This window comes from Cyprinodon variegatus, unplaced genomic scaffold (genome assembly GCF_000732505.1).
Source record: "Cyprinodon variegatus isolate N-32 unplaced genomic scaffold, C_variegatus-1.0 Scaffold212, whole genome shotgun sequence".
NCBI classification, from domain to species: domain Eukaryota; kingdom Metazoa; phylum Chordata; class Actinopteri; order Cyprinodontiformes; family Cyprinodontidae; genus Cyprinodon; species Cyprinodon variegatus.
In genome coordinates, this window is record NW_015150665.1 from 1,093,275 (window position 1) to 1,119,267 (window position 25,993).

A 25,993-nucleotide genomic window follows, 5' to 3' on the forward strand; every position below is an offset into this window, starting at 1 on the left:
GTGGGTCTAGATGCGGCTGAGGCGGTGAGGAAATGGGGGCAAGTTTGTGGTTCAACGGAGGGACATGAGGGCATAAAAGAGCGGGGATCCAGGTGGAAAAGGGGCCCCTGCGTTCTCACACACCTCGCTCTTCTAGCTGGTGAATCTTCACGAGTCATTTTGCTCAATGGCGGTCATACAAACAAAACAAGCCGTTAAGGTACCAAACAGGAAATACGCATAGTGTAGAGCAGGTGTAGATTTGAACAATCAGACGCCTCCTGTCTGCGGCACTGTCTGCGGATCACCTATGCAAAAATGTCCGCTCCCAGACTCAGTGATTGCAATGAAAAATATTGTTTTTATTTTTTAACTGATTAACGTTTAATTCATTAAATCATCGCGAAAGTATTAGTTTCAGGTATAGATCATGACCCATTGGTTATTCCTTGCTGACTGGACTTTTCCTTTTAAAAGAAATGTAGATTTTTCCTGCCCGGACAAATTGTAAAATGCATGTTGTAAAAGAGATTGGTAACAACTGTCCCATTTAGTCATTTAATTAATCATAGAAAAAAACAAAACAAAGTGTAAACATTCAGAGTCTGAAAAAACAATAAATACAAGTCTTTTGGTCTTTTCCTAAATCAAGCTTTATATAGGCATTGAACATTAGCATTTACTCGTGATGATCTAATCAAGAAGCAGCAGAGCAGGCTTTTAAACAGCAAATCAACACAATTCTCAAGGTGGAAAAATAGAAGCCGTAATCTAAATTTAATTTTTGGAAAAGGAATTGAAGATATGGTCTATCCATGAGGTATACCCATTTTTTACATATACTGTTATCTCTAAATTAACAATAGGAATTTGATGCATTAACAAAATCTTAAATTAAAACAAAGCTGAAACACTATTATTTTCAAATGTTTCATGCAATAAAAGCAATGCAGAGACTGAGGGAGGTTTTACCTACAAGTTTAGGTGAGCTAAGGACATCGATTGTGCAAACATTATTTAACTGCCCTATTAGAATTTTATGTGATTTCTGAACCATCTAACAAAAATTTAATTCATCTTTTTTAGTGATGAAAAACCTTAAAAGGCGAGAAGGAGCCCGATTAAAGCACTTTCAAGATCTCCGAGTGAGAATAAAGTGGTTACAGGGTTCAGAATAAGAAACAGACAGACAAAAACTGACAGCCTTGATGAGGACTGTGAAAGCTGCAGCCAAGGAATCTCAGAATTTCTGACTCTCACATTTAACAAAAAATGAAATAAATCAATCCAGCCTTCACTTCTGAATGTGTCATGGCCGGTGCCATTCTGGTTATAGAGTACACAAGCTCTCGACAACATCTTCATTGAAATGCATAGTTCAGGGGCAATTGCCTGTTAGTTTTTCATCATCAATAGGTGAGGCGAAACGCAAGAGAAAATAATCCAATGATGTATGGAAGGAATATTGCTGCAGAAACCAACAACCCTACAAGGCTCTGCTACTATAAATATGACATTTGCCTTGAAACATGTTACACAAAAGTGGAAGGGATCGAGATGATAAATTATCTTTCAAAAGCTTTGAGGTTTTAAGCTATTAGACAGTTTTGGAAGGGTCAAAAACCAGCAATGTAATGGCTTTCTGACACGTCTTAAGAAAAGATTTCAGTAGCAAGAACACCTGGTGGGGTTCATTTATAAGAGCAATGTGTCTCTTCTATCCCTGTGGAAGGTCAAAGAGATTTGCCTTAAGACAAATAAGGCAGATTCTGAGACCTGCAAACTGTGCTATTTTTTTTTTATTGTGTATAGAAGCTTTCAGTTGCACTACGAATTTATGGGGTTGCTTTTTAAAAAATCTCTCTTTGACAAATTTTTTTTTTCTTATTTTAGCATTGCCAACAACAAATCCAAGTAAACAAAGTAAATCAGAGAGAAAAATTGATTGAATCACTTTAAGAAGATAATGGACAACAGCAGACAATTGAATCTAACATATTTTTAGTTTAGTTTTGCAAAGCACAGTATAACATTTTTTCTTTTTTTTTTTTTTTGCAGAAATGTATAAACATTATTTTTTTTCCATGAATAAATCTGTTTTTCAGGGGAATCCTGCAGGACATATTAGGAGCTAGAGGTGGAAAATGCTTTAAAATATGATGCAACGTTTCATTTTTCCCATATATCCACAATTTCAAAAAGGGAGTGCAGTGTGAATTAAAAAGCCCCTGTATACATTAATAGGATCCAAAGATATAAGTTGAGCGATGACTCCTGCTCATTTTAGCTGTTCTCCTGGTTAAAAACTCATTAACCAAACTACTAAATGGTTCATTAGTAGGTGCTGATGAGATGCTCCAGCCAGCAGTGTTGAATGCATTGAAACCATCAGGACAGCGTCCCTTGATGACTGGAGTTTGACATCCCTGGTGTGAATTATACTAGATGAGTTTGCAGTACTTAATACAGGCATTTTGGCAAACGTTAGAGGAAAGCAGATATCAAACAGTTTATGTGGATTGTCTGTTAGACATCTGACAAAAACATCAGGAATTTTTCCAGTCTGCACAATATGCCGTTTCCAGTTATTTTAAAGTAAGGGCACCCTCCAAACACCAACACCAGCCAAAAAAGTCTAAAGAGTTATTCACAGTTGACCAATTTAGGCATAAAACAAAACTAAACCATTGTGATGTCTCCTTGTCTGCTAATCCTTGAGCAATTAGGTGGGTTTTTTTTTTGGTTGTTTTGTTTTTTATTTGTCATGCAGCCCGTCTAAACAACTAAAGTGTTTTATATTCAGTTTGCTAATCTAACATCCTCTGCCAGCCCTTGGGTTTCATTAGTTCCTAGCATCTGGCAGCCCTCCCACATCCCCAATGAGAAAGCTTCAATTACACTCTCTCCCTGAAAGTCCTCGATCCGGAGCCATATTGAGCACAGCTCATCACGGTGCCGTGGAAATACATTGCTGATTAACATTTAGTCATTCACACAGTGAGGCAGCACAGTCAGTAGCACAAAGGGGAGACACAGTGTTTATGTCGATGCAATGCCATAACCTGGATTCCTGTAAGTGATTCTTGGCTGTGATCATTTTACAAGCAAACCTTCCCAAAGAGGTTTGATCTAGAACAGTGCTGCTTATGGCCAAATTACTAATAAGAAAGGGGAAAAAAGCAGCTTTTACAATAATATCTAAGATAATACAATAATTATTGAGCTACTTGGTTGATGGTTTCCAACTGTTTGTTATTCTTAATAGTATAAAAGGGTAAATGTTGCATTTATTTTTTAAATACTTTGATGATATCCAAGCAGCCACTCTGCTCCCTTTGGAGGTTTTCTGAGGACACTAGGAACAGGCTGATTGGTTTATATGGCATATTTCACTATGACCCTGATGGCTTTTTTAGGAAAGGGACTGTCTGGATTTCCCAGTTGAAGATTTACGGTTACAAGATGAGGGAACATTTTCTTTCATAGCAGAGTTTTATGTTCAGCTAGAACTATGAACTACAAGAACTACAATGCTTGTTCAAAGGACAAGATAATTGTTTTAATTACTGCCGTAACTTCCACTTCTGAGAGCCCCCCTGTATCTGGAGCCTCTCAGCACCAATAATCGGGGAGAAAATTCTGCGGTGTGTCTCTTCAGAGTGATCAAATCGGCTTTATAGAATGTCCCTACGCTCGCAAATCGGGGAAATCCAACATGCCATATTATCTTGGCCCAATGTCCCGTAATGTGTGGAGTCCATTGAGCCAACTTGTTCAAATCCAATGCCAGGGTTTGAACTTCTGAGCTATTGCAGGTCTGTACCGTACAACAACAAATGAGTGAAGCTGATCCTGGAGCTGGCTGAGAGTCTCTGCACCCTACCCCTAATCTCTTCAAAGAAACAAGGAAAAATGAGCATGCATATAAGCAAAAGTGTCACATGTGAGACCACTAGGTTTATATGAAAAGCCAACAGAATGTTTGTTTTTTTTCATGAATATACAAAGCTCCAACCTGTCCAAGCAGAAAAAGTGACCACTAAAATATTTTGTCACCGGAGTGTGGTGAAAGCAGTTTATAATTTATACCTACATTAACTTAAAATGACAAAAAATTATTGATTTTATATTCCGGTACCTTGATTTTATATTCCGGCAGTGGGAAATGAGTGATTGGCCGGCTTAGGAAGCCATCACTGGGGAGTCCTTGTAGGAACGTTCCACCAGGATGCAAGAGTCTGCTGCTCAAAACAACTACAGAATACTTAGAGGTAGGATAAGGCTCCTGGCAAACTGACTGTAAGGATGATGTTTTCAGTTGTACTTTCTCACTTAAAAACATCACAACAAATAAAGTAAAGCCACCCGCTGGATTTCATCTGCCACCGTACACAGAGACTGCCTGTAGACTCCTAGCTTGATGCACATTTAGAGTGTTAAAAATCACCTCTTGCTTATTTTTGAACTGTGATGTGGGGGGGGGTCATCTTAAAGGTATAGAGAATTATCTATTATTTCCAGGTGAATCATCAAAATAATCAGTTCTCCTAATTGTCAATTATTCTGTTATTATGTTTACATAGGGCCATTCTACGTGCTCATCCTGTTAGCAATCTTTTTCTTCACATGTGCCCTTTCAGCTGCATATGTGTTGTGAGATACAGTTTAAGCCAGTCATTGAAGCTCACCTTTCTCACCGCGGTTCTTTGAAAATGGCCGAGGGTCGTAAGAGAAAAAGTGTCTATTAAGTGTATGAGAAGGAAAGAAAGGACTCAGAAGAGGCAGATATATCCCGGAATGCTTTGTGTGGAGAACTCTCCACGCAAAGCATTATGGGATTTGCTGTTGCTACCCGACAGCGGCAACTAATAACAAAGATAGCACAGGCACCGCGCGATGGAGGCGGAGTCACATGACCAACAGGGCAAAAAGCGGTGATCATCTGTCCGGACAGTAAGTTAACTGAGTTTGCTATAAAGTCTACAATATAGTCCCCACTATATGTGGACACAATAAACTTGTATGAGCTATGACAACTGCACATTTTAAATGGGGCCTGCACGAGGAGAAATGGGCTCATGCATGCTCTTGCTATGCGCGTTTTGTTTTTAAGTGCAGAGGGCGGGTCTTTTAAAAATCCTCCACAATAGCTTTAAGTTCCTAAATTCAAAGTGACAATTTTTAAATCTTGCCATGTGAACCAACCTTTAGCAACGACTATAATTGCATATGATTTATAAAACACAAAAATCTGCATCGGACTTCTTGGAATAGCTAAATTATGTAATCAGGACTGTTTTCAGGCCATACTTGCAAATTTCTTGGAAATCTTGGATTACAGGATAAACAATCCCACAGCCCATTTCCATAGGAAAATGGTAATAAAGATAATATGTAATTTGTCCAACTTCTCAGTTAAGGTATGTCAATTTTTTAATCCCTCTTTGGGTTTCTTGACAGTCCAGCAAAGTGTGGCGCTAAACTATGCAGAAAAACAGACTTTTATGACAGCAAAAGTCTTTAAATATAGATCAGGCAGGAGGCTGAATTTAAGTCAGTTTAAAAAAATCTAATATAAATAATAAAATATTTTCAAAAACGTCGTAAAAATGTATAAATATTTTTAAAAACATTTAGTATAGGAAAATAGTGACGTCTTTTCATTTTATGCATCTGTAAGGTAGAAACAGAGTCCAAGGCTGTTTTTTGTTTTTGTTTTTTGCATGGTGCAAGTAAGGAACAAGGATGTTTACCTTTCTCTAAGCTAAACTGGAAAATGAATGACTGTGGAGCCTTAAACATGAAGGCCAGTTATAATACAGTATCAAAAACCAATTTCCACTTTTTGGTCAGATCCATTTATCAAATCTATTTTTTACAATTACATTGTGTGGCCTTGCTCAACCTAGAAGCTAAAGCTGTGGCCTCTATGAAAAGGGACAGAGGACTGAAGATGCTGAGGTAAAGCATAATACGAGTCAGATTAGTGCAAAACTAATAAAATTAACTTTAGGTTGCTCTGCTGTACTGGAGTGATCCAGAATGGAAATATATCTTCCTGCAGGCTGCACACATACCACTGAGGAAATGCTCGGCAGCCGTTTGCATCATTGCCAAGAAAGTGACACTGATCCGCATCCAAAAACTGTGGCAGACAAAAAGGTTTTACTTCCAAATCAATCCAGCAACTCAGGACTTTAATGGCGCTATTAGAGGGCGAGAGGTTGCTGCTGTTTCTACCCGAGCCAGATTTATGATCTAGTCCATACTTTTGTCGTTAGGCTTGAACCTGACAGTCTGATCAGTGGTTCCTTCATCAAACACCAAAGCTTACCAGCCACATTTTTCTTGACAGTCACTTTTACTGAAACTACTGCAACATAAAAAAGAGGGAAGAGACGTTTAGAAATGTTGTACTATCCACTGAACTGAAAGAGCCCAAACAAAGACTGGCAAGGCCTAAAAACAGAACAGCATACAGCTGCAGGGAAAAAAATTCGAGGAGTTGTGTTAGCATAATTAACAGACCGTACCCAATTAAAGAGTGGCATTTTTACATTCTGGTTCCACTGCTAAGAAATGTTTGAGTTAGGCAGTGTACTATGCAAACATGGCTAAAAGTGGAAGCCATAGTGAATATTAATAATAGTGATTAAGCAATCATATATACAGGTGCATATAAGGGAAGCTGCTTGGTAGAAGAGGCTTTGACAGTTCCACTTTAAGTTATACATTTTCTTAAAGGCTCTAAAAATTCAAAATATGTCTTAAATGTTTCCAAGATAAATGGATAAATACAAAAAAGATAAAGAAAATTGAGTGTTCATTGGTTTACTTTAACTCATAACTTTAAAGGTTAGACTACAAATTATACATATCCCTGCTGGATTTAAATTAAAAGTAATGATCTAACTTTAATTAAATGTTTCCCCTGAGTGGGAATAATATAATTGTTTAGGAAAGGCCCAGTCAAAGTTCAGACTTCAATCAAACAAGTAATCGTTAAAGGGAGCCAAAGGCCTAAACGACAGCAGACAGCTTTTTAAAGCTGGAGCTCATCTCAAAGATTATCTGAGAAAAATACCAGATGATTTTTTTTATGTAAATCAAAACAGATAAATTTTGTCCTTTTATCCTTTGGAAGACAGTTTCATTATTTCCCATCAGAAAAATACTCCTTGGCTGAATGCAAATAACTAAACTAACCAGTGGTCTGAATTGTTTTGGTTTCAGTTATTCCACACTGACCGAAAATAATATGAATAGCCAAGAATTAATCAAGCTTCACATTTATGAGGATGTGTTGAATTTTGTAGACATTCGTGTTGAAATTGCAAAAGCATAAGATTTAGTCACCAAACAGGTACTAAAGAAAACAAAATATTGTAAGATTTGGCTTGATTCATTTTGATTATTGTCTATATTTTAGTATGATTTAAAGAATCTCTTAAGATACACACAATTTAGGAATCTGCTAAATGCATCCAAGTATGGCTTAAAACAAAATCATCATTCATTGTTATTTTACGACATCTGTAAGAATTTCTACCAAGATAATACAGAAGGTCCATAACCCCACGCTTAAGCATCAGTTTTAAAATGGATGTTCACCAAAGGGCAGCTTCAGTGCTGAAACTTGAGCTGCTGATAAGGCACAGCTTCAAAGAAGGAGAAGAGTCGTGAATGAAGCTGACCATGACCATCAGACATCTGGATATATGAAACCAGTATCACACCCACCAGTACGACCTCTGATGTGACTGGAGCACAATGGTAAGGAGTGTACAGGAGGTCTTTGAGGCCATCATAGAGCAGTTAAGACCCTAGGTATGCTTCCCAACTCAAGAAAGTGTGTTCTACACCTCTAAAGGCTTCTTCTCTGCAGTGCTATTGGATACGGTGGATGTCGTTAAGGTAAGAATAACATTTTATTTGGATTGACACTAAAGAAGGTCTTCAATCCAACAACCAGCTGTTCTGTGTTTTAGGACAAAAACAGCACATTGATGACAACACAATAAACTTCCCTGACAATGATCCCCTATGCAGTGTTAGATACACGCCCGAGTATATCTTGGGGGATGACCTCTTTCACAATGAAACCCTATGGCCGCAAGGGTCTGGACAATGGCATGCCGGGGGGGCAGCTAAACCTTTTCCAGATACATATGTTGTTGAGAATGCTTTGGGAAATACAAGCCACCAGATAGAGATCCTTCATAGGGACCCTTGGATACCAGCATGAGGTGGCATTTACAGGTAGAGATGGTCTCATCCACTATTACGAGGATCAGATTCCCTGTCACAGAAAATCCTGAGGTGGAAGAGGATTACAACAACATCCCTGGTGCATAGACGGAAGAACTATAGGTGGAGGAGAACCTCATGCACACAAGAGAGATAACCGTAGGGGCAAACTGATGAGGGACTATATTAAGGTCTACTATTACAGTGAAGAAAGGGTCCCTTCTAGGGCAAACTATCAGTAGTGAATGGTATTTAAATGATGACTGCTAATATTGATATTCAGAAGCCACATAGTGCAAATAAATTAACCATTGTATTTGTCTCCATGGTGCTAAGAAATTGATTGCTTGTTAGACGATTTGTCCAAAAGAGTTCAACCCAACAAACAATCTTTAGATTTTTTACTGCAAGAACAAACTATAATGCTACATTCTGACCGCTCTCGCTTTGAGCAGGAGAAGCAGCGGGTTTACAGGTGAACTCTATGGCTGACTCGCATCTAGACGCATCAAAAGGTCATGCAGTGCGTCTCAAGCAGCAGGAGCAGCCCATCTTGATGCAACTGAAGCAGCGCCTCATGAGCGTCTGAGCATCAGGGTTGTGTGACGCTCTTCACAAGCAGCAGATGCTGGAGTTGGAAAAACTTAACTTTTGCTGCTCAATGTGCCTGATCAACCAATCAGAGAAGCTCATCTGGGAGCTGGCAGGGAGACAGACACAGCACTGGTGGTGCAAACTGCTATGATCACTCCACTGAAACAGTTTATTAATGCCTAAATTAACTTCAAATGTCAAAACCTGACGGAAAAATATGTTCGATTTTATTGTTCTGGTGTAGTTTGTAGCACATACCTAAAAAAACGCTAACATCTACTTATACGCTAACATCTACTACTACCAGTTGCCACGAACGGTATTGGAAAACACTCAAAGAGGCAAGCCGGCCTGAGGCAGCGGCCTCTGGGGATTCCCAGTGACAGTGCGCCACCGGTATATCTGCGCACCACCGACAGCAAAATAATATTTTAAGGCAGGATCGTAATCTTGATGACCTGACTGCAAAAATTATGTTTTGAGGTCGATTTTCTATTATTAAAACTACTTTTTACCCACTGATCTCACTCTCTGCAATTGAACGCAAGAGAAGCATAAGCATCAGATGCATCTGGAGACACTTTACTGGACGCGCTTCAGACCTTAATGTGTACAAGCTTAAAAGATGAAGCAGAAACTAGTTTTTTGCTGCTCAAAGCGCATCCGGTGTGAAAATAGCATAAGTCAAGGGGGGATATCTAACATTACATGTATGTGAATTCTTAACCTCAAATATTGTGATTGCATCTTTTCCTGTAGTTTAGAGACAAAATGCTTTTGTTTTTGCAGTCCATGTAACCATTTTTCTATTGTAAGCTGAATTTCAAAAAATGCTGAATGCTTTGAAGCAAGAACTTATTACATAATGTAGCATTTTATTATTTACACACATTCTTTGTCATCTTTGTTGTACCCATTTTAAATGTTTTATTTCTTTCCAATAGCAGAAAATAACAATTCAAATGATCGTTTTAATAAAGTGATCCTGAGTGGACCTTGCTAATGTGAGATTTCATGCAACTATGAAAATAAATCTAAAATACATGAATAGTCATGTAACATGTTTATTAAACTAAAAACTTTTCAAAGTAAAATTTTAGAAGCAAACACTATGAGGGCTGAAAAGTGTGTAATGCCGAGTGGTTGCCATTAAGATGGACGTCATTGGAACTGGACTGACTACAGGTGTGGATTTCAGTGGTCCCATGTTCCTAATTATAAGGACACATCCGTCTGAGACAGAGAGGCACTGAAGGAACTGTGTGGCTGCAGGCATTTAACAGGAGGTCCCTGACCTTAGCTGTTTGAGAGGATGTGTGAGGCTGCTGTGGCTGCAGGCTAACTGAGGGGGGCACTTCACTGGTCCAGGTTGCTTCATTAGAGATCCTCTGAAGTTTCAGTTGGCTAAGAAACTGGATGTACTCTGGGAACTGGCTGTTCCATTGCTGCTTCCTGCAACCACAATACTGTTTACAACATTTTGATGGGTTTGGCTGCCAATGCATTATCAAGGTGGTGCTGGAGTTGGCGTCACACTTGGAACAGGGGGTGCTAGTTAGGAGAAGGCTGCTGTAACTGCTGCAGGTCACAGTTTATGGCCTGGGGCAGGTTCTGGAAAGTTCTGCACTGTGTGGCCAGTGACACGTCCAGTATCCAATTTGGAACCTCTCCTACATCCATTGTTGGTGCTTCATCATTTCCACAGCTCCCTGGTCACTCTGCTTTCCTCTCAGTTTTCCTCTCTGGGTCGTACTGCTCTCATTGAAGGTCATTAGTGTCAACAACAGGTGCGTCTGCAGGTGGAGGGGTAGGGTCTCTGGCCGAGAAAGATAAAGACCGAGACTGCAGCTGTCAAAGGGAAGAGCCCTGCCAGCTCGTGTGATCAGTCTCTGCTGAATAGTCAGGAACAAATAGGCAAAAGCTATGAGTTAACCTTTTATATAAGGAGGTAGCTTGGATTTGAATCTGATTCCTTTGGCATCTAAGCTTTTCATTATTAATTCTTAACCATTCTTAAATTCTAAGCCAATTGTTTTTGTTTCTTTGAGCATTTTTGAAAAATTTGCAGACTAGATAAACACACCACATAAGGAACCCCCAATCAATGTAAGAATAAGAACAAGAGCTTAGGAATAGAATATGTAAGAGTGAATTAACCTGTAGATAATGAACCAGGAATTTGAAAAATTTGGACATATATGTAACAAAATCTCAAACTTTGCTAACAATGTAGTTTGTGACATCATTGTGGGAACCGAGAGCAGCCAAAATATTACATGACATTAATTTTACACAAGCATCCAGTTCTTTCAAATACTTCTTCATTTTCTGTTAAAAAAGCCATTGTGTCAAAGAATAGAAACAGAATAGAATGCCCTATAAGGGAAGTGGGAGGGGCTTCTACCAGAAAAGCAGACGAGCTAATTTACAGCTCCTATAAGAAAGGGACAGAAGACGAAACCAGCACACATACATAAAATTAAGCCCATTTTTTGTTAGGTAGTGCAGTTCAGCTATGCATGAAATAATTACGAATATGGGGATTGCCATGTATAAAATTAATGTCAAAGACAGGGAAGAAAGGAGATCCTCAAGCCTTGATTAAAGCATAAAGCATAGAGACCAAGAATCTTATTAAAATCCTCCACAGCTCTTATTCAAGTTTATTGTGACCTGATGTACAGTAACTGGTAAAATATTTAAATACATTTAAATGAAGCACTAAAACATAAAAAATGAATGAAATAAACTTTTTAATTTATAGACTTATTACACAGACAACATACGAAGAGCCTGAACTAAAGAAGCCAAGCCAGGCACCAATATTAGAGATCAACTTTTGTTCATACCTCACAGGTTTGCTTGTCAGGGACACTCGCAATGAGTCTAGACAGGCAAAGAGACGTTCGTCCATCACTCCTGACTTCAGCTCACTGAGGAATTCCTGAGGAGATATCTGATGGCTTTTCTTCACACTCCCCTGAAAAAAAAGAAGAAAAAAAAACATATATAAAAAAATATAATGAATATTCCAATTAAACACGTGCAAAAATGATGTTTGATGACACAAAAGGGTCCTTGATTGGTGATAAAAGACACAATGTAGGTAGAACTGCAGAAAACTGTATTGGCTACCTTACCTATGACTTTAAAACCTTTACTTATTTTACTATTCTTAATTTTGTATGCATAGACATCTATAAGAATGTTTGTTACAGCTATAAATGCCAATCCATTTATAATGAATTTACAACATGGAGGAAAATGAAAGCCTAAAACACGGTTTTGATCTGCAGATAACATTAGTTATAGGTTATTCAGCATAAATTATGTTTTAGTTTTATAACAACCATAAATCATTCAAGTTTGACTTTTTAAAATGTCAAAACAGCCTTTTGAAGGAAAAATAAATAAATAAGAAAGAAACTATATCTAGAAACAAGAGCTGGTTTTAATTTAGAAAAGGGAAGCTACTTCAAAACCACTCCAAATATCAGCTGGTGCAGTTTAAAGGATATTTACTTGGCATGGCTTCACAGGAGCATGCTCCGACCTGCCCCACAGTGGGAGCGCTGGGTAACTTCCACTGCAAATAAGAAGTTTCTCAGTGTGTCTTCCCTGTGTTGAAGTTTGCAAGACACAGTGGCAGTAGAAAGAAAAGAACGAATAATGGATGAGCTGCAACACGGCTCCTTTAGCCACTCAAGCTTAACCCCAGGGCAAAATGTCTTTGGGATTACCTTGTGTTGTGAATATAGAGACTATAATGTAAATTAAAGGCTTATAAGATATTAAATTCCAATCCGAAATAAGGTTTTTATGAGTGCTGCAGTGGTCTTCTAACTTATATTTTCTTTTCAAAAACAAGCATTAGGACTTGCAAATTTCAGATGTGCCAACATTTTTTTCCCCCTCAGTGAGGGAAAAGTAAGGACGAGTACCAGCTTTCTTCATGCTGCCCTTGCAAAAACAACATTGTTATTCAGAGCTTTTCTTACACTGACCATGTGAAAAATCCAGCCAGATTTCTTTTGATTTTTTTTTTTTTTGTTGCTTTTATCCTTGAGCTTTGTGAAAAAAAAAATGCTTTCTTCTTAACAGAAAAAAAAGGTAAGCCGCAGTCTATAGGTGAAAAAAACCTTTTCATAAATTAAATGGCTGACCTCAGATTTGCTTAAAAAAAATAAATAAATGCATTTATTGAAATTATAAATCAGACCGTGTTGACATACAATTGTTTGGTGGAAAAAAAAAAGAAAAAAAAAAATATATCCTTGATGGGATATGCGAAGTTTATTATTATTATTTATTTTTATCTTTTTAATCTCTGCACAAATGTGAAGCCAATTTTGATTTCACCTTTTTAATTCTGCTAAAAGGTACAAGAAAAATCCTTCTGCAACAAAGAACGGTCGACACTCTTCATGGTTTTCTTTATGGAACATTTGCTGTTTAGTTGCATGTGTCTTCTCCATTGAACTGCATAGTTTGGGAACCATGACAGTAAAAGAATGACACCTCTTAGGTGTTCCTGTGTCTAATTTCACCCCATTGGACAGAAAAATAACATTGTTTAGTTATATGTGTATTTATATATATATATATATATATAAAAAAACACACACATACATATACATACATACACATATACTGTAAAACAAGTCATCACGTTAGTATTTGTAAACAGCATTACGATAATATTTTAATACATTATAACTTGTTAATATATTGTAACAAAAACAAGTAATAAAGTGAAAGTGTTTTCCAATTGAGGCTAGTCTTTATATTAGTTTGTTTTTAAAGTTGTAAGGAAGTCATATTTAAATGGCAAATCATTCTGGCTTAAACATGTATATAAATGTACTCTTTATCAGACTATATTGTCCCAAAATATTGAACATTTCTATTAGAAAAAAAAATCCTGTCTTAAAATCTTTTGGGTTTTTTTTGTTATTTTATGCAGGCCAGTTAGGTATACGTCAGCTTGTACACCTAAATTCGGCCAATCATATCTCAACAGTCATCTGTTAATAAAATTGTTTCGGTCATAGCATCTTGATTCATATGTCGCAGATAATATACGCAACGGTTAAAATAAAAAAGAAGAATCATTATTAACTTCCCCATTGAGTTCCGTCCCAGTGTTCACGGGGATGGACATCTGTGTCTTCAGCAGGCGTAGAGCTAACAGAACTGGCAGCGTTGGGAGGCAAGGGTTCAAACATGTACGGCTGTAAGCCTTCTACACCAAACCAAGCTTCTACTGCCCTGGCATCCTCTTCCACAACATCTTTGTCACCTTTAAATTCCTCCTCTAAATAAAAAATGGATGACAGAGGAGACTCATCCATGACCACCCACACAAAACTCTCCGCTGTCCATAGCGTTACTAGACAGTGTTGTTTCTAAGTCAGCAATTTAGTGCTACTTGGTCCCAATGTAATTTCCCATTGGGAACCTACTAGCACTAAGTTGCTAACTGGTTAGCAAGATGCTTACACACGCCACAACCAAACTTGCTTGCGAACCTTCGGCCACAGCAATCCTGCACCCTTGATAAAAGACCAATCACATTCCCTTTATTCAGTCGTGTAAAGTTGGGCACCACTCGGGAGAATTCAGAATGCAAAGCTTGGAACAGCCACTTCCCGTACGACTTTAAAGGTTTAAAAAAGATCTTATTTTTGGTAACTAGGGGACAGAAATGTTAGTCCTCCAATCTACACCAAACATGACAATATAAGATCTTAAACCAGGTTGAAAAACAAGATTAATGGGGTAGAGAACTAAAGTGCCCTTGAAATGTATTTCTACTATTTCCCAATGATTTTTGTCTGTTCTTAAAAAAAAAAATATTTTGTACCGAAGCAAATTGTTTGCACGGTGGTCTCTAAATAAACACTCTATCAAGCTCCATCTATAGAGCAATTACTGGCTTTGAAGGATTCGTTCAAGTTATGTAAACCTCTTTCTATTCTTTGTCTAGAAGAGTTTGAAAATAGCAGGAAAAGAATTGCAAACATGGAAAACACTAGTAAAGTGATATTTCCTGCACAGCAAGGGCACTCCAGACCAATCGAACCCGGGGTCACCTCAAAGCAGAGTGGTTATTTCAAGTCAACCACTGCTACAGACACATAGTCCAAGGTCAACAATTATTTTCAGAAACAGCGACATGGTAAGTGTTTCTTAAAAGGGCCATCAAACAATATTATACACCAGTGCCCAATAAAAATTTGTTTGGTTGTTTTTTCTTTTTTTTTTTTGACATCTGAGTTTCTGTTGCTGCCATACAGGATAAAAATAATAATATTGATGTTTCAGGTTTTCATGTTAAAAAAAATAGGGGAAAAAAATGAGTTTCAAATAAAAATAAAATTACAATAAAATCCATTCCTAATAATATAAAATCATAGCAATTTGGTATTACGTGTATAAATTAATTTATTTATCTAAATTTAGAAATCAATACTGAGGCTATGCTCAATTAGGTTTTTTTTTTTTATTCATCCAAGTGTCAACCAAAAACATTTATTGTAGAGTATCATATTACTAGCTAGGAAAGTAAAAAAATCTAACAGGTGCAGGACCTAGCAGGGTTCTCAGCAGCGAATTTTTTAGCCTCTATGCTCAAATTCGTTAGCCTGACGTAGTCCTACTCAATTCTAGTCAGAATATGAGTCTGATACTGCTCCATAGAGCTGTGATTATGGGGCGTGTTTCGAACGAACCAGGAAAAAAAATGTCTCTGCACTCAATTGGCTAGACCTACAACCAATAAGAGCAACGGAGTGCGTGACGTATGTTAAGCGACGCATAGTTGTTGTCAACAAAAATCAAAGCGTGCAGTTGCACGCCTATAATAAGAAGATGAGACTTGATCGCGTTTCTCTGTTCCTCTTTTAAAATTAATTTGCTGTCGATATCTTCTAGAACAGACCTAATAGCAGAATCTACTCACCTCAACTCTCCAGCCATTGTTGTTGTCACCCAAGCGCGATTTGGTGACGTGGTTGATTACGTTACTGTTGGTCATCTGTCCATCATCGTATAAAGCCCGCCCTGACAATTTTGATTGGCCCGCCAGATATTGTGCCAGCATACTCACGCTACTATCGAGCAATGCCAGACCGAACTTCCCGACCTCAAACGTTGTGGGCGGGACTAAGTTCGGAATGGCACCCAGGCTACAAATTAGTCGCCTTTAATCTGAAATTCAGGCCTCTACACTAATTTTTATGAGCCCATCATCCCTTCTCAGCAGCACATTTCAGTACAAAGGTTGGTTACACTAAATGTTTTCAATGAAATTAGGCCAATAAAATACCTTGTTATAAGTGAAAAAACACATTTCCTTCTTATTTCTACATATATGTGAGAAAAGAGTGAAAACATGAACGCTGTGCGCTTCAAACTCTGCTATCGACTCAAGCTTAGCAGGTGAACACATGTGCTCCCGTCCAGAAAGCAGACAGAGACTGAGCTTTGAAAGCAGGGGTGAAGTGACCAAACAGGATCTTCAAACAGACGTTCTGTCGAGCCCAATGACCGGGGGTCAAAGTGGGTTTTTTTTCTGCCCAGTACAACACAGCATCGATATGCTGGTGGATCAGAGGAACATTTTGGGGTGCCTCTAACATAGAGAAGAGATCGAAAGAAAAAGGAGTAGGCATAATTAGCAGACAGAACAAATAAAAACAATGTAGGTGAAGCATAGATTTTTTTAAAGTGTGACCTGGTAATTCCAATAGGTAGGTAGTAGTTATGTAACTACATGAACTACATGATTACGTCCATTTATGCATTGAAGCATATCTCCCAACAATTTGATTTAATTTGACTCCTAAAGTGCTTCACAGCAGTTTCTGCTGGCTCACGCATTTCTAGGCTGAAAACGGGGAAGTTTAAGTTTTTTGGTACACGAAATGAGTAAGAATAAATCTATGACTAATGTTTTTTATGATCTTTTCTTTCAATTAGTTATCAACCCAACCTCTTTCTGACTGGAAATGTCATTAAAAAAATAAATATTAAATTATAAATTCAACCACCAAAAAAAAAGAAACTCACCGTTTTTGAGGCAGCAAAAACATACTGGAGGACCATTTCTCGCTTCATATTCAGGTCTTTTTCCCTCAAAGGTGCTTTTTTATCCTCATTCAAGTTCATGTCCTCCTGTGAAATAAAAAAAGGGAAAAATGGTTTTCTGAAAAAACAAAAACAATATAATACAATATTTGCTTTACTCTGTTTTTTTGTTTCTTTGGTTAGAACCACATAAACCAGAAAGAGCTTCCTTCCTTATATAAAGCTGCATCTTGAGGAGTCAAATAGTAAAAACTGGATTAATTTAAATGGGAAGCAGAGCATAATTATTCTGTTTGGTCACATAAAATGTATGCAGATTAGAATATGACCAGTCCTGACGGGACATTTTATCTCTGACTAAAAATACTCTGCAATCTGAGGGAAGTTGGGATGATATCAGCCATTCAAAGGTGTTAAATAGGCTCTTACCATTTTGACCCTTAATAGCAATGCCGGATCCCAATTAGAGTAACTAAAACAGTCTAAACAATCCTTCATACCAGTTAATGATATTACTGTAAAACTTCATCTTAAGCTCTAATTGGGTTTCCCATCATTTCTCCGCTTCACCACAGCTTCTCTAATTGACAACATCCTGAATAACTAGAAAATATTATGCAGATTCTAAAGCTACTTTTAATCATATTAATTAATGTCCTCAATGTGTTTGTTCCCTTTTCCCATATGTTGGTCCTTTTAGAGAAGATATTCTACTACACACTACTGTAAATATATCAGAATGACCTTTTGCTAACATTTATATTGGAAAACATTTCGTGCAATGTATCACACAAAATATGTACGTTCTGTATGCTGCCAGGGAAATGCCGTCGACTTTGCTTATTTCTTTATCCCTGGCTCTCATTTACTGTATTCTAAGTTGTTATTTTAATGAGACTCAGTGGGGCAGATGTAAGCCATTAAATCAGCAGTCACTGGGCCCCGATTGGTAGTTTAAAAAAAAACAAAAGAGCAAAACAAAAACAAAAGGCGACCATAAACCTGTCGCAGCCTTTGATTCAAGCTTTAACCAATAAAAGAATAAAAATAGTCCCATTTTGATTCACTTATTGTACTTAGATGCAATCAGCTGAATCTCTAAGTTAGCTGATGTTCCATGGAGAACAGACAGAATTAAAGCTGAGCTAAAATTATCAGCTAACTTGTCAGCTTCCACCACAGAGCTTGGATGTTTTGTTTTTTTTTTTTTCCTCTAGATGAAGACGTCATCATATAAGCTTCCCTTCCACTAAGGAGAGGTGTCACCCGTTTCTTTATAGACATTTACGGTTCACTAAGCCATGGCGAGCTGCTGCTGCTTCATGACAAACAACTTTCACATAAAGAACGTGTTTAAAACATTTATAACAAATCCTATTTCTACCAGTTAGACACTAGATTTTACGGAATACCCTTAAATCAAAAAGTTAACAAAAAAAAAACAAAAAAAACATACCATCATTTTTTCAAACAAAGCCAGGATCTCTTTTTCCGAAGTGATCTTCGAAGAGAGCTCCTCAAAATGATGGAGGGTGGAGGCTGAAGCGGTGGAGCAGTCGTTGGAGTTCTGTTTAGAGAGCGTTAAAGGCGGACGTTCCTTTTTGCTGCCAGGAATCCGAATACTTGCAAATCTGTCCAGCTTTGGTAAAGAGAGAGAAATAGCTTCTTTAGATGCAAGGATGTTTTCGTTTCAGCTCACCACCCTTCAAGCCTATTTAGTATCAAGTGTGTTAAGAAGGTGAATCGTTTGCAGAAAGATGAGGTAAACCAAGCATGAGATGGATTATAAACAACAGAAGGTTATTACACAAAGAATGCAGATAATAAACAGGTAGGTAAACAGTAGTAATTTGTGCATGAATTGTATAAGAGAAGAGGTCTTTGCCTGAGAGATGAACTGTAAACAATGCTCTACTTCTTAATGAAAGGCTGATGAGGAATTATTTGTTAGTGAGGAAAGCAGCCATCTTCCTCTAGATATGAGAGCGGATCCATAACAATAACTCTTAACTTCTAGTTAAAAAATGCAGTGTGGTTAGCTCTATATAGTATGAGGTTAGAATGTTCATGGACTGACAGGAAATACTCTGCTTTCTCATATCTTACCACATCATCTGTGAGGTTTCTAAAGGCCAAGTTCTACGATGAGAAGCAGAAAAAAAAGGAAATCAGAAAATAAATCAACTGCATCCCAACACTGCCCCTCTAACAAACAAAAAAAAAAAGATTCCCAATAGCTCAAACTGATTAAACAACATCTGAAATCTCTCTTTAAGGATCAGTTTGATGCCAGTTGACAGCATTTATCTAACATTTAATAAAGAAGTAAAACAAAGACTAATCCCATAGTGTGTGCACACTCCAATCTGAGTTGAGAATTTCTTGTTGCTATGCAAGCGGCTGTGTGGCGCTGAAGAGTGAAGCCGAGAGGGAGATAAAGCAAATAACACAAAATGACAACCACTGGTTCCCCAAAGCTTTAGGAAGATAACAAATGGTAATCCAAACCCAGAGACAAATAGGAAATCCAACACTTTGAAGAATGAAGGCCAGAGTTTTCGTCGTCACGAGCAACCTGGCAGCTGCTAGTAATACAACTAATCCTGGCTACAGTCTTTATCTAAAATGCTATTCTAAAAACCATAAGAAAAGTTGATAGCAAACAGAGGGTTATAATTATTAGGAGTTAAAGTTTAAATTACTCCATATTCGCTGATATTCATAATTATCTGCAAGTACAATAAGCATAAGTCAAAGTTTCTGAACAGAAAGGAAGTACTTCAGCGCTTTGTCTGCCTGTTATAGTTGAACATCAGTCAAATCTCTCCCTAACAAGGCTGTATTTGGAAAACACCTTCATCTGTTCGCTTTCTTCATCGCCTCCAGCACCAGTCAAATGTGTCCATTTTTTCTTCTCAAGTAAATTTGATCTTATGTTTATGTTCTTAATCATTTCATCCTCAATGTTTTACCGTTTTAATGGGATATCTTTTTATTGTATTTCTTAAGTGCAGCTCTTGATTGTTTATAAACTGCTTTATATGGAAAAGTGACACAGACGTTCATTTTTTATGATCTTGCATTTTATGCTAATCTGAAGGTTTCAGCCAAGCTGCCTTTGCACTAAGCAGCTATTCTAATAAAAAAAAAAAAAACGTAATAAATCATACAAAGGATATAAAATGATAGATTTTCAGAGAACTGCTTTCATAACTGACTCTAAAAGCTCGGGTCGAGCTCAAGAATAAAATGAAGACAAAGGCGTTTTAGTCCGCATTTAGTCAGGGGTCTCACTAATCCAATCATAGAAAATTGCTGTGAAATACACAAAAACCCTATTTATTTGCAGTGTTTATAGAAAATATTCACAGCACTGCACTTTTTCCACGTTTAGTGATGTTACAGCCTTGTTTCAAATTATATTGATCTCTTTCTTAAGCAACTCTGAGCCTAATTTCTTACAATTAGAAACTTTTTTTTTTTTTTTTTTACATTCAGCTAAGTATTTACAGCCTTTGCGTAACGTTTTGCTTCTTGACCTTTGACAGCAGTTACAGCCTAAGGTCATTATAAATACAGGGTTTATACAGGAATGAATAACTCCAATTAAATCCTTTTTTAATGCTCTTAGAAATAATTTTAATGCCACCAACAGGTACCCGTCGACAGCCCATATTCTCTAGCTTTTTCTCCGACTCAAGCTTCTTTTCTGAACATACAGCTTTGCGGTCAACCGGAAGCAGTTCCACGCAAATATATTGTGATATAATATGTCTGACAAAAATGTTTTTATAAAATTTTTTTTAATAAAGCATTTTAATTGCCACAATAAACACATTTAATGAATTTTAATGCCAATTAAGGCCTTAATTTAAACAATAATAATTTGATGACTTCTAATGATTTTTAATGACCCTCAGAAACCCTGAAATATGATGCCAGAATTGTAGGAAATTTATTCTCAATTTTCTTAAGCTCAATCTCCACCATTGGATGAGAGACGTCTATGCGCAGTGATTTTTAGACGATCCCTCTAGGGATTCAAGTCAGGACCAAAAAACTCACAAAGCAGTTCTGAATCCACTGCTTTCAGATCCTGGCTGTGTGCTTCTGAAAAAAAAAATGAACCACTGCTCCAGTCAGATGTCAAAAGATCCCAACAGCATGATGCTGCCACCACCATGCTCCATTGTAGGGATGGTAGCAGCCTGGTTTCCTCCAAACATGATGCCTGCTATTCAAAGCAAAAAGTTGTATAATTCTCTCATCAGACTAGGAAATTTTCTATATCCTCTTATTACGATCAACCATATAGACCTAATGGGAGGATTTCAGCGGAGAAGATTGTCCTTCTGTTAGGTTCTTCTATCTGCTAGGTTCTAAAGGAACTTTGTAGCTCTGGCCAACTGATAACGGTGATCTTGGTTCTGTTTAGACGGCCCAGCAGCCATAGGAATATCCCAGACGACTTTTATAGTGAATTATGGAAGACACTTTAACACTTAAGCTGTTTAATTATGAGTTTAATGTTGCAACATTTTATCAGCCATAAGCAATGTCTTATTTATTGCCACTTTAACAAGTGTTGTTGTTAAAGTGTTAACAACAACACTTTAACAGATGGTTCCAGCAAAACCACTATAAAAAGACCAAAACTATTCCCTAACATTCCATGAAATTTTCTGATCTAATATTCCATTACCTATTAAATTTTTTGAATGCTACCTTGGTCTGAGTTCAAAACAAGGTTGGCATATGTGTGATTAAATAAATAACTGCCCTGTCCACTTGTCTGTCATCTGTAAACAACAAAAACCAAACCTGGCATAGTTAGTAACCTAAGTGTGTCAGTATGTCTAGCCACCAACAACTCCCTGGTGGAGGAAAGCAGACAGAGCCTTGATTGGTTTGTAGTAGCAGGAAATACATGGATTAGGGTTGACTAAACCCTGGGCTAATTTTAACATTTGAGTCCCTACATCCAACCACTAAGTCAAAAAAACAAGCAAGGTCACATTTGAAAAGGGAAAATGGAGACAATTGCAGGCTTAACTTTCCAGATGGATTTCTATGGATGTCAGTCAACATGTAAGATATCTAAAAAGAGTTAAGCTTTTATCCAGTGGACTGTTTGTTCCTGTGTTATGTGTACAAATGGTTGGCGTTCAATTTAACTAAATGTTAAAGATAAACCAAAAACAATTGAAGCTTTTCTCATTTTCAGGCCAAAAAAAAAAGATTCTGTTTGATAAGAATTTGAAATAAAGCTAAAACTAACATTACCTTTGCATAAGCAGTTCTAAGGAAGATGATTATAAAATAAATAAAAGTTAATTAATTTTTAAATATTATTTCAGTTTAATATGGGAAAAAATGTCGTAATTCTGACTTTTTTTCTCAGAATTTTGACTTTTTTTTCCTCAGAATTTTGACTTTTTTTCTCAGAATTTTGGATCTTAATGTTGATGGGCACTATGAAGGAAGAGATGTGGGAGCACTCAGATTCACTGACAAAGATGTGAGTTGTTTTGGAGGGCCAGTAACACATTGGTGGAAAATGATGGATGGGTCCCCGATGATGCTATTTCATTAATGGAAGAGCAGAAGGTGATTAAAACAAGAGAGCTAGTTTAGTCTCTAAAACACACATGGCTACGGCTTGGTGCTAACATTCTTGTTAGTTGTCAGAATTCAGTCAGAATTCTGAGATTAAAGAAAGAATTCTGAGATTAAAAAAGCATTCTGAGATAAAAGTCAGAATTCTGAGAAAAATGTCAGAATTTTGATATTGAAGAAATAATTCTGAGATTAAAGTCAGAATTCTGACATTAAAGTAAGAATTCTGACTTTCTCCCATATCAAACTGAAATATTTAAAAAGCAGTAAACGTCTTTTATTTTTTAAGTGCCCCTAATCTCTTTTCGTAGCAGTTTTAATCACCTTTATTTATGTTTTGTTTTGTTTTTTTGTCACTAGCAAAAACCAGATGGAGAGGAAGTCTGTTTTGTTCTGGATGTAAACCCTGTTTCCACTATAACCTGCAGAGGTAGAACCTGAAACGGTCCAGTCTTTATATACTTACAAACTTTGGTTTTCGGTCTCCTTCATCCATCCCAGACGTGCTGCTATGGAAACCTTTCTTCTTGTGAGGTTTGCTGTCTCTCCCTGTGGAGGATTCAAACCTTTGGTTGTAACTTTCCATTTTAACTGAACAGCGTCTCTTCAGTCACTGGATGTCTGATTCCTGATAGATAACAAGCGATATTTTAACGATATGTTAGTTAAAAAAAGCAGATAAGTCAAAACGTTAATGTATTATAACAATGTTCCTGCTATCGGCACTGGCTACGTAGCAGCGAGGCTACATCCATTATTTTACACAGGCTTAAGTCAGAGCTAATCCAATTTGCGAATTGTCACGTAACCCTATGAGATTAAAGTTCCGAGAAAGAGATGCAAAAACAACAACAGTGCGACGCAGATCGATTATATTTGCTCGTGAATAAAACGCTGCGAAGTCATTAAAAACGGTGTTTTGGGCGCTTCCTGGAAAATATTACAGATCAGCAGCCGATCAGTTTTTGACAGACCCGCGCTGTAATACGTCAGATCCGTATGTTCAACCCAGCCAATAGGATTCGGTTATTTTCATGCGAGGACTCTGATAGGTGGAGCGGCTGCTCTTTAGAAAAAGAAAGAATCCCATTGGCTGCGGCGAGTTATCTAACTAACCAAGTCATTCTAGAGTAGTTAAATAAGCCTGGATTATGTTGCCTTTGTAATTGAGAGTGTTTTTCTTTTTAGATATTTGTGAATTATATTAACGTACACTCTCTTCTGAAGTGTTTTACTCTTTGAGGGCATTTTTGTCTGTTTCCAGTCCAGCAATTAAAAATGAAAAACAATGAATTTAAATTTAGATGGGGAGGATCTTTCCCATCTGTGTCTCCTTGATGAGGTGACTGGAAAACAAATTAAACCAGTTAATAGCTAAGATAGCAGCAAACACAGGAAAGTAATTTTCTGGGATGAAATAGAACTTTGTGAACAATTATTGAAAACATGTTGAAAAACACATACAGCACAATAAATACATAATCTTAACAACAGTTCAACATTAATGTAGCATGAGCAGAAAAAAACAGTGTATCACTCAGGTGGTTTTGATGCTGTACCATTGGGGTTATGGTTGCAGTTCAAAAAGTTCATGAATAAGCTGTGAGAAATCTGCATCAACTCTGAAACAGATCCTTGACATGGGATCATGAAATCCCATTGAATTCCTCAGATCCCTTCACCATCCTGTGCAGGACCGTCTTCTTTTGCAGATGGCAGCTGGAGTCCCAACCTGAGATGCAGCACGTTGATAACTCAGAGCCAAAGCTTTGTAATACACTGGGAATTTGTGAGGATGCTGCTAATGATTGTTTCAGCTTCCCTAGAAAGTGCAGAAAAGCATTTTGAAGAAAAAAATAAATAGAAAATCCTCTAAGCCTCGGATACACAGTAAAACCTACAAAACATGTTGCAGGTTATGCATCCTTGAAATATAGTTTAACATCAGCCTTAAAAAGATTTAAGAAGTAGTTGATTTGTCAAATTATTTGCCTTGTGAAAAATATGCATTTATTTTGCTTCAATAACACTGTGGCATTTAGCTTTAGAGATTAATAATTTTGAACGATAAAACCCTCAAAATATGGCCTGAATCTGATTTCATTCTGATTTAATAAGCCACGATAGCAAGCAGAAAAGTCTTTTATGACACACACACTTTTGACCAAGGCCTTACAGTAGTGAATATCTGCAATGTCTTGCTCCGAGTGTTAAAGGATTTAAATTGCTTCAAGCAACACAGCACTAGGTGTGTTCCAACATCTCTGGAAGTCCATAATGCTAAAATCTATCCTCACCAGTCTCTTAACACACTTTTTCACCAATAAAAGCTTTGTTCTGTTTAGTCAAAACACCTAACCAATAAAAAAATCAATTTTTATTACATTTCACGAGAGGGCCAGTTGCAGAAACTGTTCCTGTGTGTGAGGTATCCTTCGTGTATATCCGTACTTCTCTACTGGAGATAACTCTTTAGTTAAATTATAAGAGACCTAAAAAGGCTGAGGGTAAAATCAACCTACTGATAAGATAAATATGTAATAATGGAAAATATGGGTATGTGGTAAATGTTGCAAATATAGCGACATTTATTTTAAATATGCATTATGCTTGCTGCTAATCTAACAATGAACGCACTGTTGAATAAATATAGGTCCAAAGAATCTGCCAAAATTCAAGGTTTAAGCTGTGTGTCTACCTATGAAATGTACTTCAAATATGTCAAAGTCTTTGACACTTCCACTGGTTATCATGTGTGCTTACTCTCACATATTACTTTTTCATTCTGCTAAAAGGTTATATGCTCAAACACATCCTTGCCCAGAAATAAATTAAAAGTGTGTGTTCAAGCTCCTGATTTTCAGGAAAGGAATTTAAGAGGTAGATTCCGAACATTAATATCATTCTGTTGTACTAGGATAAGCTCTAAGTCTAATTCAAATGAATAAAACCTCTAGCCATGACATTAGATTTGATTATCCTTTAGTTAAGCTTTTCAAAACCTTGTTATCTTCAAAGACTTCTGAATAATGTGAAGGCCATCCACAGGACTTCCAGCAATACGTTAACACTCTTCACCTGGCCAAACCTGAGCCTTAATTCTCTTTGACATTCGCGAGACATCAAAATTGGTTGCCAAAGGGTGATATACACAAAAAAACTCTAAAAGTCAAATAATTGGAATTTCAAAGTTTCTTGAATGATAATGACATTGACTTAGGCTATTTAAGAAAACATTCAACACAGAGAAAATCCATCTTTAATTAGCTTTTTGTACTTTTTAATTAGGAGGGCTTTGATTATTTTTATATATTGCTTTCAATGGGCAAACTTGGAAAAAAAAACTGCAATCCATCAAACAGACCAAAAGTCATTAAACATGGATTATGGACAATCACATTTATCAGATTTACAGTCAACAAGCTTAAGCAGCAAATCAACAAAAACGACATTATATGCTTTGTTATCC

The 25,993-nt window shown here is 37.1% G+C and overlaps 1 protein-coding gene across 5 annotated transcripts in view; it reads right to left on the bottom strand.

Annotated features, from left to right (window-relative positions):
• Positions 1 to 23,481, bottom strand: part of LOC107088299 (protein diaphanous homolog 3-like) — a 200,745-nt gene extending 177,264 nt beyond the window's left edge. For 3 of the 5 annotated variants that reach the window (XM_015380388.1, XM_015380389.1, XM_015380392.1), the window contains exons 1-5: positions 22,991 to 23,481; positions 19,015 to 19,047; positions 18,365 to 18,547; positions 16,891 to 16,995; positions 11,670 to 11,800 (exon numbers count right to left, since the gene is read on the bottom strand). In XM_015380388.1, the coding sequence (XP_015235874.1) occupies positions 11,670 to 11,800; positions 16,891 to 16,995; positions 18,365 to 18,547; positions 19,015 to 19,047; positions 22,991 to 23,110 (572 nt within the window). In that variant the 5' untranslated portion in view covers positions 23,111 to 23,481. The remainder of the gene's footprint in view (positions 1 to 11,669; positions 11,801 to 16,890; positions 16,996 to 18,364; positions 18,548 to 19,014; positions 19,048 to 22,990) is intronic. The other 2 variants (XM_015380387.1, XM_015380391.1) reach the window with 2 other exon arrangements.
• Positions 23,482 to 25,993: the final 2,512 nt, after the last annotated feature.